The following is an 18,090-nucleotide window of genomic DNA, read 5'->3' as shown; positions in this document are numbered from 1 at the left end:
TATTTCATATGGTTATTAGAAATTATACAAATGTAATTACATTTGTACACTAACATTTTTTCTAATAAATTGGAAGCCCAGTTTTGATATACCTTTTAAAGAATAAATGATTAGTTTCTAAAACATTAAATAATGTATATATGTATTGAAACATCACCTGTTACCCCGCTAATATGCATGATTTTGATTCTTATACATTAGTTAAAATTAATTTTAAAAAGGAAAAAAAATCTGATTATTTCTGTCATACTTGGTCAGAGTATTATTTTCTGAGACAACAGGATATATTTTACTGTCTATCAAATGAGTAAATAGTATTGAGAAGGTAATTTGCTCTTGGTAAAAATGAATATATGCAAGTGTGACATAAGGACTCTACTTATCCTTGAATGCTAGAAATACACCAAAGGAATAAGGAGAAAAGTGAAGCTAAAAGAAGTCTGGGGGGCGGGGGGGGGCTAGGGTTGTGGCTCAGTGGTAGCACACTTGCCTAGCCCGTGTGAGGCACTGGGTTCGATCCTCAGCACCACATAAAAATAAACAAACAATATAAAGCCATTGTGTCCATCTACAACTAAAACGAAAACAAGTCTGGGGACTAGAAAACTGTTTCTCTGTTCCTGGGGAACACTTCCAGTGCCACAGTAAAGAATATACTCATTTTCTACCTCATCCATGGAGATAGAGACTGCTAGTTAATGACCAGGTCTGTTTGCACCTCTTCCTAAACACAGAACTAGAATCTATTTCTCAGGCTTCCTCACAATGAAGCGCATCCAAAGGAAGATGATCAGAGTGACATAAGCAACATTCAGGTCTGCCCCCTAGCAAAGTCCTCGCCTTCCACCCTCCATGCTTTCTCTGATCCACTTGATGCAGATGAGAAGTGGGTGACCTTGGAAGCCATCTGTTGAAGGTGGTGGAGCCCCAGGTAGGTTCCTTAATCTCTACATGGAAACAACTGCCTATGTAACAGATAATGGGAGCCAGAACCCACATTAATTCTTGACATGTCCTTCTCCCTCACGCTCCACATCTCATCCATCATTAAGCTTTTGATTTTGCTTCTTAAATATGTTAAATCTGTTCATTTCTTTTCTTGTTCTCCACTAATAAATTTTTTTTGGTAAAGAAAATATTATGAAAAAGACATCAATCAACTAGATTCACACCTGTTTGAAAATAATTTGAAAATTAATTAGACAGTACTTTGAAATTAACTAGATAGTATGTGGGCATCTTGTTCCCCATGGGAAAGAAATGATGCTATCTGTTCTAAGTCTTGAACATTCTGAAAAAACATCAACAAAAAAGGGGAAGAGAAGGAAAAAAATTACATGATACTGAGAGCCATCTCATACTATGAATAATCTACCAAGAAACATTCACAAAAGTAACTCTTTGCTTCTACAAATGAATAATTCTTGTGATGATTGTATTCCATTGAAGACATTTCACTAACAAGAAGCTTCATTTTAGCAATCCCATATGCAAATATTAATAAAATATATTAAAAATTCAATTCATATCTTGCCATCACTGTCCAACAAGCATGACAACATTTTTGAGAAATCTTTTGCTACAGCAGGGGTTAAGCCATAGTTTTGCTTGAAACTCCCATCTCTGCAGTCTGTTTGGATGTAACATCCACCAGAAGCTGAAATCTATGAAAATCCTAGTTGAGGTCTGGTGGAGTAAGAGAGGAGTGTTGAAAAGACCACTCCTGAGTATTTATTTGTACTCAATCCAGATTTATATGTGTCCTCTGGGTACAAGAGAGAGATGTCTGTAAAGTTGCTGGCTGCCGTTTGCTGTATATCTGTGATTTTCCCCACATCAACCAAAGGCAGAAAGAGAAAAGCACGTCTTTCAAAGCAGTTAGAGTAGCATGGTAGACCACTGATGGACAAGCCAAAATTGATCCAGGGATAATGGCTTTGGAGACAGTGGCCTCCCTAGGGTTGGGTTTGGTCTAGTTGTACAGGAATAAAATAGGCTCTTCTCTAGAGCTGGCATGATGTTTTCAATTCCCATTGCAGCCTAGAAATACCGAGGTGCCACAAGAAATCAAACACATTTGAAAGTGCGTAGGCAAGGCACACTTTTACTTCTTCCAGAACATCTCCCTACCTTCTGGAACCTGACTAGCAAGTGCTCCTGGGTGGGCAGTCCACCTCTCTATATACCTAGTGCAGTGCTGCCCATCACCTTGATTGGAGGAGCACAGGGGTACAGTCTATGTGATTGGCTAATTTTAAAATTGGGGTGGGCAAAGGAAAGGGCCACTATCAAATGGCTACAATTGGACCCAATTAAGGCTGAATACTGTATTTTGAAAATAAACTAGATTTTCTATTTCTCACATGTACAGCTAGCTTCAGAAATCTTGGCTCTAGATCAAGAAATGATGAACTGATTTGAATCTTTGCCATCCTCTCTCTGCAAGTCCGGGAGAAGCCTATACCTGGTGTGGATGAACCAGCTACAAACCTGTAGCATGGACAGGTGTGTTTGCTGGGATAATATTGCTTTTTCTTCCTCTGAGGGACAGGCATTGTTTTGGTGCTCATATCCTGCAGAATCTAAACAGACTCCTTGGGCAAGTTGCCTCTTCTCATTCTCTTGCCCCCCCAGTCAGTGGAAGAGAGAAAGGTCCAGAGATGTGTCCAAGTTGTCCTTATCATCAGTCTCGCTGTGGGATGCCCCCACCTCACTATTCTTGTTCTTCATTCTGGAACTGCTCACCCAGTGAAAGGCAATGTTGAGAAATCAAGGGACCAGGAGCAGGGACACAGCAGGCAAAGGCAAGGAGTTGTCCTCCTTCACTGCTGACTCTCCTGCAACTTATAGGATGTGCCCCAGCTGTTATTGTTGAACAAGGCACCAGGATCCCAGGTGCCTATTCCTGGATGGAATTCAAGTGACTCATGGACCTCCTACTACAGAGATCTTAAGGCAGCTAGAGGGGACTCTCCTTCACCCAGCTCACTCCCCTCACCATCTCCTTCCTTCCTGGCTCCTGCATGGTGCACCTAAATACTGTCAGAACCTCCACCAACACTCTTGCCTGAGTTACCATGCCATCTTCTCCTGAACTGCTGGAGTCTTTCTAACCTGCATCTACCCTAACCCCTTCTCCAACCTATCTCCAGGTCAAAGTGATTTTTCTTGTAAAAGTGAAAATCTGGTAACATTACCTACCCACTTAAAATATTTAAATAGCTTCCCATTGTTTTAAAAACAAAGGCACAGTTTCTTCAGTGGTCTCTACATATCTATCCAGCCTCATCCTCAGCCCCAACCACACTGATATTCCAGTTGCTTGTAACACTGTGCCAAAAAAATGCTCTCTCTCTTCGAAGAGAATTTGCATATGTATATCCCTTTCTGGATGCTACATTTTTTGTGTGTGTGTAGTTATTTTCTATTTATCTTAAAGATAGTTCAAGTGACATTTTCTGGGGATGCCTAAGTAGGTCATTTGATTTCCCCCTAGGCTCATGTAGTACCTCATGCCTTTTTTTGTAGTCTCTGGCACAGTTGAAATTTACAAATCACATTCGATTGTGAGATTATTTGATTCATTCCCCTTCCCCCCCAAAACCTGTAAGTTTCTTACAAGTAGGGAAGGTACTTCAGCAACCATCATATCCATGCTCATGGAAGGAATGAAAGAAGGAGAGAAGTAAAGAGAGAGAGGGAAAAAGTTTGGGGGAAATAAAGAAACTGATGGATGAAGTGATTTGTCATCCCATGATTCAATATCAGGAGCCAGGATCTTGGTTGAGCATGAGGAACCACAAGTTTTCTCAGCCTGTTACTTGTTTTTGCTTCCTTGTTGTTATATTTGGATGTGAGGTGTCCCCCTTAAGCTCATGTGTGGGACTATGTAAAATAGTTAGCCAGTGGAGTCTCTCTCTGCTTCTTGATCATCACGTGAGCTGCTTCCCTCCACCACATCCGCCATCATGTTTTGCCCAAAGAATGGAGCCAGCCTTCTATGGACTAAGATCTCTGAAATGTGAGCCCTCAAATAAACTTTTTCTCCTTTACAATTGTTCTGGTTGGGTCTTTTAATTGCAGCAGTGAAAAAGCTAACGACCATGCTTGCCTTTGTGCATAGGTCCTCTTCTGCTGAAACACCTGCTGTACTTGAAGAAATCTGGTTCCCCTAGAGATGAGCCCAGGAGTGACTTCACTGCCCCCTCACCAAAATCAACTACCCTGAGCTTTGCTCTCCTAAGACAATATTCAGGCTTTGGAGACAAAATGGGTCTTGTTTCCTGTCTTGATTCAACGCTGCTTGATATTTGGTCCTAACCAAGTCATCGAATCTGCTTCTTCACCACTATGATGAATAGTGATCCCTCTTCATAGGGTGAATGTGAGGAATGAAATAATGGTTTGGAAGCACCTTGTGAATAATAAGTGCTCAGTAAATGGTGCTGATTTTTTAAAAAAACTGAACGCAAAACATTATTTTTCATTTTCTGACTACACTGTAAGTTCTCTGAGGCCAGGGACCATGATGTATTTATCTTCATTCACTTAGTACTTAGTGCAATACCTGGCACATGGTGGATGCCCAGTGAAATGTTTATTAAAATGAATGCCACTAGAAATATAAGGTTAGATCCAGTTACTGAGATATAATCAGGGGTTTGGATAGCCTCAGAGAAACCTCACTGAGGTCTTTTCCTTCTTATTAATGGCTAGCAATAGAAACAAGGAGAAAATGAAGACAGGTAATCATTGGTAAGAGACAAGTAAGGAGAAATACAACATTGAAGTGCTATAAGAATAACTCACCCATAAACATGAGGGTTGAAGTATATTTTTCAACTTTTGATTTGAGTCAGAATTTACTACTCTTTTTTATTAAAGAGAGAGAGAGAGAGAGAGAGAGAGAGAGAGAGAGAGAGAGAGAGAGAGAGAATTTTAATATTTATTTTTTAGTTTTCGGCGGACACAACATCTTTGTTTGTATGTGGTGCTGAGGTTTGAACCCGGGCCGCACACATGAAAGGCGAGTGCGCTACTGCTTGAGCCACATCCCCAGCCCCAGAACTTAATACTCTTAAATCCACAATTGCTATTAATAAGATGAAATGATGGCTATAGGAGCTGATGGCAGGTGTGGAAATATAAGGCCATCTTCTGTACCATTTTCTGACTATTTTCATTTTTTGAGACCAAGATTAAGTGTCTGACATAGTTTGGAAGCAGTTAGTTCTCTCCAAACCTAAGTTAAAGCTTGAGCCCAAAGTAATGGTACTGAAAGGACCTTTAAGAGCTAGGGGCTAATTGAAGGCAACTGGGTCAGGATCATGCTGGTTAAAGGAATTAATGTTGGTTTCATGGAAACTTGCAGGGGTGGATTAGTTCCTGAGAATGAGGGTTGTCATAGAGAGTGAAGCCTGTCTTCTCTGCAGTCTTTTGCTTTCCTTCTGGTCATTTGACCTCTTCCACACTACTGTGCCACATACCTGCAATATGATGCATTTACCATGTTATAACACAGCCAGAGATCTTCCCAGAGGCCAAACAAGTGGGAACACAAAATCTTAGAAGTTCAGTCAGTCTATAAAAATTGAGCTCTCTCTCTCTCTCAATAAAGTGACAAGTATTTTACAACACAGAATGTACTAAGAAAGTGTCCTTTTGTAACTTTCACGAAAGCTCCATATATGTAATAAGCAGCAGGGCTGCTTTTTGGTCTTACTACCAGGGATGTGCCCAAGTTTTGAACAAAGCTTATACATATTTGGTGGCTCACTTTAAGGGAAAGAATACAAAATTATAAGTGTAAAATTAGACACAAAAGTGAATTTTCATTTAAAATATCAAAAGAAATCACAACAAATTACAAATTTCAAAAGCTGACAAATATAGCAAAAAGTCACAACGTCTGGGGAACAAACATTTTTTTTGAAAGCTGCCTAACACTCCTTTGTAAAACTTCTTTCCTGCATTTTTGGCTACATAGTATGATGACAATTCTATATATTTTTAATAGAGAGAATAGATATATAATTGTGTTTTTCTTTTTGTATGGTTGACTTTTTTTAGTTGTAAATGGACATAATACCTTTATTTTATTTATTTATATGGTGCCGAGGATGTAACCCAGTGCCCACACATGTGAGACAAGAACTCTACCACTGAGCCACAACCCCAGCCTGAGGTTTTCATTTTTTTAAAAAATTTATGGTTTCCAGAAGTTTCTGCCTTCATAAATCATTATAACATCATGCACCTTTTAAAAATTGTCAAATTTGGAAATTTGGGAAACCTCTTTGGAACCAGGATCACTCGGGTGAATTGGGCTGGCATGAACGAATCACACAGACACAGAAAATACCTTTTATCTTGGGGCTTTTCAGGATGGCTCCTCCTCCTCCAGCTTAAGCTCCCAAAGGGGGCACAAGAGAAAAACACAGGAGGCTGGAGAGAGAGGTGGGGGGGACAGGCCCTGAACCTTGGTTTTTATTGAAGAGAACCATTAGATAGAACATTCCATCCAAAAAAGGTAAAGGGTAGTATTACAAAGGAATGAGAAGGCAGCCCACTCCTATTGGGTAACGCCCATTCCCAGAGCCTAGCTCCCCTGTGGATCCACCTGTTTCCTGTGCAAGGGAAACCAGTCTCCACACCTCCACTGCTTAAGGCTAAGGGTGCTCAACTCCTATATGGCAGTTCCGGACATCTATCAATTTTGTATCATGTAAGATCTGCATGAGTTTGGATCACTCCAAATTTTCTTGTCCAGGGACTAATTTTAATACTCTTTGAAATGACACACCTGTTAGTCAGGGGGTAGTGTCTAACTCTTGGTTTTGTGTTATTCTCACTTATGTTAGTGTTCTGTACTGAAGTAGCAGGACATTTACATCTTATCCAGTGTGTTCACATGATTCATTCCTCTTCACTAATTTGATTGCAAATTAACCCACAAGTCTCTCCATTATTTCCATTTGAAATTTATTTCTTCTTCTCAATAAGTTACAGCTTTTGGTATTATCTGAAACATATTTTGATTATAATTCACTTCTCATAGTTAGAATTGTTTCTAGTGAGTTCTTATAACATTTATGCAAAATATTTTCATGGTATGGTGCATTTGTAATTGTGCCCTGCTGCATAATCACGTATATTCATGACTTAGGAATTGATTAAAACCCAAGCCCTCTAATTACCATTTTATATCTCTGGTGTATGAAAGAATTTTTGGTAGATTAGCTTCTGGCTTTGACTATTTCAAAACTTGTTTTTCCGGTTCACATCCAGCACTGGATGCTATAGGACGTTATATTGTGATAGGAATCCTGACTTTGACTTTTGTGCTTGTTATCAGGTAAGATCAACAGAGAGGGTGGTAGGAATATTTTTAAAAGTTATTCCTATGCCAGACAGGAGCTCAAATAACACATAGAAGTGACTGTTAACCATATAAATACGTCTTCCTAAACCCAAACTGAATATACCTTCCTAACTCAAATTCCCCAGACTGGATTCTCAAAAATGCTTGTGACCTACTCCAGTGCTATAGAACACGAGGAAAAGTATGATGCTGAAAACCGAGAGGAAGGAGGGATCCTATAAGTCAGCTAAAATATATGAATTTTTCAAATTTGACAAAAATATATGGCTATGTGAATATACAGCTAGAGTTCCTTCCAGGGTGTTGGAAGGGGCTGATGTAAGAGAGGAGCCTTGAAGCTTTAGCTTCATTAGCCCCCTGAACATTCACCTTTGAAGAGCAACCCATTTCATCCAGTACTCTGTAGTTTGGTGTGATGAACTCTAGAATCAGGCTCCTGGTGTCAACAATATGACACCACACTTTTCATAGTACCTTATGGGTCTTTTTCTATCAGTACCACATCTCTTAGACATGGTGGTGCCCAACTTGCTAATCAAATAACACTTAGAGAAGAAAAATTTTAGTAAAAGAGAGGAAAAGAGAAGAAAAAATAAAAAGATGGGAGAATGAAGAGTAAAAAGTCAAGAAAGAGGTTTATGTGATAAGAAGCCATCAAGTTAGGAAGTAACATAAACTTCAGCTGTCAGGGTCATAAAGCATTGACGGACCTTGTCCAGCCGGTGCCGATGTCCACCTGCACATCGCTTTAGCCACATGAGCTTACTGGATGTTTCTAGTTCACTGGCAGTACTCTGTATCAAAGCTCTCTCTTGTTTTTGCCTGAGGGCTTTTTCCAGCATTAGAGAGCTCATTCACCCACTGGAAGTTAGGGGTGGGTGGGCGCTGGTAGATAAATACCCCAGATATTGGGCTTTTGGTGGAATTCTTTTCCTTTTTTAAATTTTAAATTCTTTTTAGAAATCATGAAAATAGAATGTATTTTGGCAGATTATACATACATGGAGTGTGTGTGTGTGTGTGTGTGTGCTTGTGTGTGTGTGTATCCTATTTTAATTAGGATCTTATTCTTCTGGTTGAACATGTTGTGGAGTTACACTGGTTGGTGGAATGCTTCTGAGTGGAGTTCCACAGGATTTTTCTGAGGATCCCAGAGGAACTGAACACCAGGTGCCCACAGAGATGGCCCACTCATTAAGTCACTCACTTATTTGCATCTTTCCTTTCCATGGCTCCCTTTCCCCACTCTCTGAGATAACCCCTCAAACCACCCAAACTCAATTCTTGTCTCAGGATCTACTTTGAAGCCTCACGAATCAAGACACCTGGTTTAAGTCATGTGCAAGTAATTTATGGTAAGTGAAGCTAAATATTAAAGTACAAAAAACGTGGAATATGGTGTTTAAAGGAAATAAACAATTTGGAGATACCAAAATAACTCTTAAAATAATTTATTTTTGTGTTACACGCATCTGTTTAAAGATAATACAGATCTGCAGAAACTAATTTAGTTTCTATGGGAAGATAAAAAAGAACTGAATTATTGCACTCAGGTCTTTAAAATTCTCTTGCATTTATATTCCAACTCTGGCTTATTAAAGGGATCTGTGCTCTGTTAACATACACATGTGCTTACAATATAAACAGCTTAACTAGACATCTGCGTTGACTGCATAGAAGAGGCAGTTAACTTTTTGCCTTGTTTCTGTTCAATGATCTTGATATTTTAGCCTGTTGGCCAGATGAAACAAGATCTTTTTTTTTTTTTTTTTTGATACCAGATGTGTCACAGTTTGGGCTTGCATTTTGCAGGTGCTCCCCCCAGCTGGGAAGATGGAAATTTGCCATCTCTCAGGGATGATGATTCAGGATAGAAATATAAGTGTGTTAAAAATAATTCAACATATTAATGGAGGGCTTTGTCCCTTGTGAGCTGCTTATGCATAACATATGAGCAGATCAGCAGCTGTTCTATATTTTAAAAGGAAAGTTAGAAAGTTAGATGCATGCAGAGCTGTTCAAAACATAAGCAACTGCTTGAAGTCATGGAAACAAGATTCAACAATAACCTTTTATTTGTGAAGCTTCCCAAGAAATAATAATCCCACCGGGCTGTGTTCAGGTGGTCTCAGGGCATTGAGCAGTTGTTCCATCATTTGGATTCACTCCATCTCCCTTATAGAGTGGTAGAGATACTACCTTTATTAGATATGGGGATTGGTTTCTAGCTGATTTCTACTCTCCAATATTTAATCATAATTTTATAAGTACCTATTTTTTCCCCCTTTTCACTTAAATATATTGTGAAAGACCTAAAAGGTCTTTTATGATGGAGTTGTCAATTGTGATATCGTATTCCAGCCTGTCAAGTAAGAAGCCTTTAGCAGATAATGTTCATTGTACCTATTTCTTTCTTCAAGAATCACTTAAGATTAATAATATGAACCAACATCAAGGAATGACACTATTCTTCACATTCACCACTTGTCTTACACTGATTCTGATGGCAGGAAGGACTCCATAAGCCTTTTTGTCCAGCTCCTGGACCAGGACAGTGTTAGACCCACTCCATATTCACCACTCTGCCTCTCAAAGCCCCCATCCCCATCCCCAGCTCCTTTGGATCTTTAGTAATAGGCTTTTCTTTTCTTTTGGAAATTGCTGTTCTCTCTACTATAGTAAGGTCTACATGATTGGTCCTTGCATTTCAATTTGTAGAGCTCAAGAATATTTTACATAACATATTTCTCTTTCTCTGGAGTTAAAAGAACAAATCAGCTACAGTTCTTGAGAGTCTGTCTCTCTTGGGTTGGTATCTGTGTTATTTCAACTCAACTACATGTGACAGTAGCAGTGACAACTGGTCATGTAGCCAGCAAGGTTGATCCATGACATGGAGTGAACATTTTGCAGGAAATATAGCATTTTATAGGAAGAAGTTCGGAAGGAAAGGGATTGCCTGACGGTGTTGGAATCTGGAGTGTGGCCAAGGAAAAGTGCTTCAATTTAAGTCTTAGGACCTGTGTTCTAGGCATGGTGCTCTTGCTTAACAAACTGTAACCTTGAGCAAGTCTTCAAAATAAGATGGCGTCTAAGTTCTAGAATCCTGTTTTATTACTATTATTATTATTATAAGGAAGGGTGTGTAACAGGAGAGATTTTGCTTGGAGGAAATGGTGACTGCAAGTTGTCAAAGTACTTTTGCAGGGGTGGGGAGTTGGCAGCTGAGGGAAGTCATCCTCTTTTTGCGATGGCCTAACCCTCATCAGGCCTTGCCTAACCCAGTCAGAAAACAATTCCGCCTATCTGGAGGGCACCGAAGTCTCAGAGCCCAGGCCAGGGGCATTGGGATGGTGAGTGGTGGAAATGTCTAGGAAAGTTCTCATTACACTAAGGCTCACCGAGTAGGCATTTCCCAGGAGCACGTTTGAAGTGTGGGAACCCATGACTGGCCCTTTTTTCCATTGGTGAAACAAGGTAAAATGGCTTTCAATTTAACACGAGTAATTATATTTCAGTATCAGCAGAAAGTAACAAAAATGTAATTTTACAGAGGGAATACTAAAAAAAGAAAGGTATTTTGAATTGTAATTTAAAAACTTAGAGCTGAATTGGGTTATTTATTGTGTCTTCATCCTCGATAATGAACCCACATTGTTGAAGATCTGGTTTAGGGTGGGAATTGTTAATATTTTTTTCTTCTGCCAATGTCCAATATTCAAAGAATACTCAAGTGCTTTCAAAGATTTGGTAAATAGAACTATATCTTCTCTGAGTGCATCCTTGGGGTAGGACTTATAAAAACTTACAGTTTTACAAGCTGGAAAAACATCTTGTTTAAACATCCTGGCATAAAGCATCATAAAGAATCCAAGATTTTGAGTGACTTTACTAAGGTCTCTCAACTGGTAATAAGAGAAGAGAGACTAAGAATCTCGTGGTTCTTTAGGATGACATCACACTGTTAGATTAGCAGAGACATTTATCAATGAATGTTGACAAAAAAGATTCTGACAATGAATTATTTTTCTATGATCTCCATATATGAGAGCTGGTTTAAATCAACCATTTCCTAGGATGACAGAAGGAAGGAGTCTTGTATAGTCTGAAAGAAAAGCAGAACTTTGTCGTAGTGATTTGGTTTATTTTTAGTCATATTTATTTTGAATTTCAAATTGCATTTAAAGAGAACATGATGGAATCTCCCTGCCATTTCCCTTTCTATCTCTTCCCCCTCCCCCTTATTTTGGATTAGCTTCTGCATATCAGATGAAACATTCAACTTTTGGCTTTCGAAGTCTGGCTTATTTCATTTAGTATTATAGTCTCCAGTTCTATCCATTTATGATCAAATGCTGTAATTTCATTCTTTATGGTTGAGTAATACTCCATTGTGTATAAAAATCACATTTTCTTTATCCATTCACCTGTTGAAGGGCCCCTTGTTTGGTTCCATAGCTTGGCTATTATGAATTGTGCTGCTATAAATATTGATGTGGCTGTATCTATACAGTATGCTGATTTTAGGTATTTTGGATATATATATAAAGAGGAGTTGGATAGCTGAGTCATATGGTGGTTCCACTCCTACATTTTTGGGAAATCTCCATTCTTTTTGTTATAATGTTTGCACTAATTCTGTGCTTCTCCAGAGTGGCTATACTAATCTGCAGTCCCACCAACAGTGTATGGGTGTGTCTTTCTCCCACATCCTCATCAGCATTTATTATTACTTATATTCATAAAAATTGCCATTCTGACTTGAGTGAGATGAAATCTCAATGTAATTTTGATTGGAATTTCCCTGATATGGAACATTTTTTTCATATATTTGTTGGCCAATTGTATTTCTTCTTTTGACAAGTGTCTGTTTAGTTATTTTGCCCCATTTTTAATCAGATTATTTGTTCTTTTGGTGTCAAGTTTTTTAAGTTCTCTATATATTCCGAGGGGCAGGTGACAAAGATTTTCTGCTGTGCTGTAGGCTCTCTCTTCACACTCTTGTTTCCTTTGTTATGAAGAAGCTTTTTAATTTTATGCCATCCCTCTTACTGATTTTTGGTTTAATTTCTTGTATGTTGGGGGTCCTGTTAAGGAAGTTGGTTCCTGTGCCAACAAGTTTGAGTGTTTGTTGGGTCTATATTTTATTCCAGAAATTCAGAGTTTGTGGTTTAATTCCTAGGTCTCTGATTCACTTTGAGTTGATTTTTGTGCAGGGTGAGAGATAGAGGTCAAGTTTCATTCTTCTACTTATAGACATCCAATTCTCCTAACACCATTTGTTGAAAAGGCTACAGTGGTGGACTAGATGAAGGAGACTGAGGGGGAGGGATAAGACATGGGAGAATGGAAGGACAGCTGAATGAATCGGACCTAATTTTGCTATGTGCATATATGGATATACCACAGTGAATCTCACCATCATGTCTATCCACAAGAAACTAACTCAAAAACAAAACAAAACTACCAAAGTAAGTAGCAAAAAGATCAGTATGGTAGAGGGAAAGGAACACAGGGAGTGGGGAGGGAAGGAAAAGGGCAAATACTGGAAACCGAATTATATCAAATTATATTCCATGATTTTATGTCAAAATGAATCCTAATGTTATGTATAACTAAAAAGAACCAATTTTAAAATAAAGCATGAGATTTTTATGTTTAATGGGTATCTTTATAAAGGCACTCATATGTTAACTTCTCAAAGTTCTTTCCAAGTTTTCATTCCTATTTAAAAAAAAAAAGTTTACTTGCTACTCTTTTTAGTCAGAAAGGAAACTAAAATTGGGTGAATTTAGACTGTGAAATTAGTGGATGAATTGTCTGGAAATCAGTTTCTTTTCAACATCCCAAATTAGAAGGACTTATAGATGGACACCATCTGTTGACTGATATCTGTCAACTAATGAATGGGTAAACAAAATGTGGTATATCTATACAATGGAATACTAGTCAGTCACAAAAAGAAATGAAGTACTTATACATGAAACAACATGGTTGATCCCTGAAAACTGTTAAATGAAAGAAGCCAGACACAAAAGGACACAAATTCTATAATCCTATTTATATGACATGCCCAGAATAGGCAAATCCACAGAGATCTGAGGTAGTTTCCACTGGGGCTGTGACAAGGAAAGAGTGGCCACAGACTGCTGATGGGCATGGGGTTTGTTTTTCCAATGGTGAAAATGTTACGGAACTACATGGTGGGAATATTTGTATAATGTTTAAAGCACTACTGAAGTATACACTTGAAAACTGTGTGCATGACCACACTGAATTTTGTGATGTGTGTTCTACCACAAATTAAAAGAAAAGGGGATTGAATCAGTGAAGCTTCGGTATAGCATCCCTCTCCGTGATCTATGATTTGTGAATAGGACCAAGCCTTGAGATTCAAGGACATTCATTATCTTGGAAGTTAATGGTTTCTATGGATTTTGATTTCATATACAGGATTTGGGGGTAAAGGGAGGGCCAGGGTTTATGCCAGATACCCCGGAGACTCCTGTTACTTCTACTACAAAGACTCTGCCTTTTAGTTTAAGAGTGAACAATCTTGGAAGGTCTCAGGCTCTTTTCTTTTTTACTCTATGCAGACAAATCACTAGATTGATTACAAATAGAAAGGTTTAAAGCAAGCCTTAATTTATCTGGACTCCTCAACTGTCATGTAGGTAGGTGAGGCGCATACCCTCACCTATTGGTCAGACCTGTTCCTCCTCCACTGGTCCTGCCCCTCTCTAGCCCTGAAGGGCCCATCCCCCACTCTAACATAAGGAACTTGTGTTTTGTTCCTTGGTCTCTTGCTGAACTTTCTTTTTGACAATTCTTACACATTCAGTCCACCGTGAGAGACCTTCATTTTAGCAGCAGGGTTACTTGGTGATAGAGGTTATTCATTTGTGCTTTGAAACTGGATGTAAGAAAAAAATTGGTTGTACACTTTCTTCGTGGCACGATTCTAATAGTCTTTGTTTCTCCATTTCTTAACACACACACACACAACACGCACACATAAATATAATGGTTGTTCTTGCTCTGGCAGTGATTTTCCCCCAGATATAAAAGTTATATTGGCTGTTATTGGCTACATTAAGAAACCTCCAAAGATTGGGCGATCTTCTAAGAGAATATTTATTTTTATTTAAAAATATGACACATCAAAGTGAAGCAGTTACATTAAAGAAAAAAATAAGAAGACCTAAAACCTTTTCCTAGAATTGGAGGAAGGGATTTGCTTTTAGTTCACACTCACTCTTGATGCCAGGAATAAGAACCACCATCATTTTCCTCCTTTGTGGGCACTGAGTACAAATATGAAAAATTTTACTTATAAACCAGTGAAGTGTTAGAACTTTAATTTTATTTAGAAATTAAAACTCCCCCAGTAAAATACCTTTTCTTCATTTTGTTCTGCATCTTGTGAAACCCTGAATTCAGGGATGTTATTACATTTACTGGATTTGCTTCTTTCGTTCAACTCCAATGTGGTTTAGAAAAAAAAAATTTTTTTTTCTCCTCTGTTTCTCATAGATTTCTCAACAGAATAATTTTCTAGGAGATACTTGATTCATTTGGGGGGAATTTGGGGAAATTTTTCTTATTGGTTTTTCATGTTCATAATAAAGGATTTCCGACAAAAATTTAAAATACCCTATGGAGACCAGCTTATTGTACAATAATGATTTATTGTATGTAATGAACAACCATCTGTAGACTGATCATGAAAATAAAGACCAACACAAATGTGGGAGTTCCTCATTTTCTAAAGAAATATATCTTTATTGACTTTTTCCATTTTCTTACAAAGCAGTTATAAAAACCTCATTCCTGCCCTAGCATACTATTCAATGTTAGGATGACTGCCCCCTTAAGAGACTGTTGGTGGAGCTGTCTTAAGGTTTTCCTAAGCACCACAGAAGAGTAACATCGCTTGGTCCCATTTTTACAGGATAGAATCCAAGATTCACTGGATTATGTATGCTTAGCTCTCTTGAATAAGACCAGTTTAGTGAATTAATGTTTGAATAAGACCAGTTTAGTGAATTAATGTTTGAAGAAGACCAGTTTAGTGGATTAATGTCTAATTTACACACATTAATACAGACAAATCTTGAATCTTTACAGATTAAATGCCCACTTTATACCATGGTGTAATTGTGTGAATTAGGGGTGAGTGTACAGTATATAGATGTATATGTATATGTACTAGATATATCTATAAATAAAATAGTGCTTTAAGGTAACAATATTCTTTGGTTGATTTAAATGCCTGTGGTAGACTCTGGTAAAAGGCTAAAAGGCAAATGGCCCCACTATAATTGTCAATCTTAACACTGAGCTTGTGCGGAAGGTCCCTATACTGTTGACTGTCAGCATTTCCAGGTCCACGATGTATTCTCTTGGTCCTGTTAGTGACTTCACGAGCACAAGCATGGCACTTACAGGACTTGTTTGCTAAAATAAAAGAAGAAAGAAGAGGGAGAGAATTAGTTTTCTTGGAATAGAGTTTCTCTTATTATACTTCCAATGAGAATTAGGGGATAATTAACTACTAGATAGGTAAGAAGTGGGATTAAAAAAAACCTACTACTTATCCCTTCCTGACTCCAAACCTTCTTCATAGTTATCCTTGGACCTAGCTCCAAGTTTCAAGGAGTTGCTTTTCAAATAGTTTTTTCTTTTCTATTCCTCTCTTTCTGTGAATGTTTCTTAAACCCTTGAGCAGTTTCAGCTATTATAGAGTCCAGAGCTTGGAATCAGATCATTTTTGAACTGGTAAACAAAGCTGTAATTTTTCATTTTCTTGACATTGTGCATCTATTTACATTCTAGTGGGTGAAGAGAGAGGGAAACAGTTAATTTCGATAGAATGTTGCAAATATTAAGGAATGTGGGGATACTCAGGGTGTGTGCAGACAGGTGCAAATACACAGGGAAAAGAGGAGGAATCCTAAAATATTAAGGAAAGGCTTTGGAATACCCAGGGAGAGTCCCCAGGGATAAGCGGAAGTTCTGTAAAGCATCATGTTCAGAAGAACTCAATGCAGTTTAATTTTGATGAAAAATGTGACAGGTGTTGGAAAGAGGAGAGAGATGATATTGGTGGGGTGGGTAAGCAGATGATGAATCTGAATGACAAAGGATACAGAGAGAGATTCAGATTTAGCAATCACCTCAAGGGGTGGACATAAAACCAAGGGAGAGAATGTGGATGTAGTAAAGCCAGAGTTCTAGGAGAGGATGACACTGAAGGAGTAGGTAGAGGAGAAACCAAAGAAAGAAGCTGAGAAGAAATAAATGATTAAGTGGGGGAACAGATGAGTGGCCAGTTGTGTCCACCAGAGCGGAGGAGGATGAAGATTCTGGAATTTTAAAGTGCCTTTTGGATTTAATGTATGGAGGTCATTAGTGGCTTTTCCCCCCCATATCAGCTTCCATATGGTAGTGGGAACAGAAGACAGGAGTGACCAGGAAGTTAATGATTACAGACTGCATTTAAACAAGCGAGTCTGGCAAGGGAGAGGAAAGGTAGGGCAAAATCCAGAGGGAAAAACATGTTGAATATGTAGGAAGTAGAGGGGATTCTGTTAAAATAAGATTCTGGAGGAGATAAAATGAAAAATGCACGTGCTGGATGGATCTTGATTGTCAGAAGAGAAACCTTGTTTTTGGAAACTTGATGGAGGATCCAGAGACTTAAGTTTGCAGTGAGTGGCATGGGAAGTACAGCTAACTCATACCTATTTGATGTCAGTGGTTTCAGAGGAGTAGGAGGTGAGGTCACCTACTGAAAATGAAGAGTGCAAGGACTTAAAGAATATGGGGACATTTGAGACCAGGGAATAAAGAAAAATGGAATAAAAGAAATAAGAAAAAAATAACAGAATTGTTGAGCATACTGAACACCCATCTGAAATAGGAGACCAGAATTTTACAGGATTACTAGTCCATACAAGCTGGGTATGAAAATATATATGGATTTATGGGACTGATGTGGGGCTGCCAGATGGAGGATTGATGTGTTGGTGACAGGGTAGTTTAAGTGTCCACCAAGTAGCTGATAGACTGGAAGGGGACAGGGGATCGGAGGATCAGGGAACTAGCATCACTTTGAGGGTGAAAAGCACTGTGTGAGAGTGATGATGTGCGAGAGAAAGCAGGGTGGTGGGGAGGGAGGATGGTCACCAGAGACCAATACCTGAGTGTGGCCATGGGGGTTGGTGTCATTTTGTTCTGCATCTTGTGAAATCCTGAATTCAGGGATGTCATTACATTTACTGGATTTGCCATGGGAGATGAGATGGCCAGGGAACTATAGGCTAGGGCACTGGATAATTCTAACAGAGCCCAGATCAGGTTACAGAAAGGAAATGTCTTCATGATGTAGCCCTTTCTTATTTCAGGCTCTCTTCTCTTCCCACTAATCACCCACTCCAACACACTCTCCCTGAGTGATCCTATCCATAACCATGGCTTTGGTTGTTATGCATTTGCCAGTGACTTGGAAGTCTGCATTTTGAGTTGCAAATCCACAAATCCAGCTGCAAGTATCTCTACTTTGATTTTTCACAGGGACCTGGAATTAATTTATCCAAATGACCTTCCATCTTTCCTTCCACACTGGCTCCTTATTCTTCTTTATCTCCACTATTTACTGTTGCTCAAGACAGACACAAGAAGGGTCTTCTTCTTGATGCATCTTTCTC

At 38.7% G+C, this 18,090-nt stretch overlaps 1 protein-coding gene and 1 pseudogene across 2 annotated transcripts in view; both read right to left on the bottom strand.

The window, feature by feature from the left end:
- Positions 1 to 1,591: 1,591 nt before the first annotated feature.
- LOC101960559 (homeobox protein TGIF1-like) lies at positions 1,592 to 2,730 on the bottom strand (annotated as a pseudogene).
- Positions 2,731 to 15,129: 12,399 nt separating this feature from the next.
- Positions 15,130 to 18,090, bottom strand: part of Efemp1 (EGF-like fibulin extracellular matrix protein 1) — a 56,143-nt gene continuing 53,182 nt past the window's right edge. For both annotated transcript variants that reach the window (XM_078029155.1, XM_078029156.1), the window contains exon 11: positions 15,130 to 15,838. In XM_078029155.1, the coding sequence (XP_077885281.1) occupies positions 15,677 to 15,838 (162 nt within the window). In that variant the 3' untranslated portion in view covers positions 15,130 to 15,676. The remainder of the gene's footprint in view (positions 15,839 to 18,090) is intronic.

The sequence above is a fragment of the Ictidomys tridecemlineatus genome, chromosome 12 (assembly GCF_052094955.1).
Source record: "Ictidomys tridecemlineatus isolate mIctTri1 chromosome 12, mIctTri1.hap1, whole genome shotgun sequence".
Classification (NCBI taxonomy): domain Eukaryota; kingdom Metazoa; phylum Chordata; class Mammalia; order Rodentia; family Sciuridae; genus Ictidomys; species Ictidomys tridecemlineatus.
The sequence above is the reverse complement of the archived record's forward strand: the minus strand, read 5'-3'. Positions and strand labels throughout refer to the sequence as shown.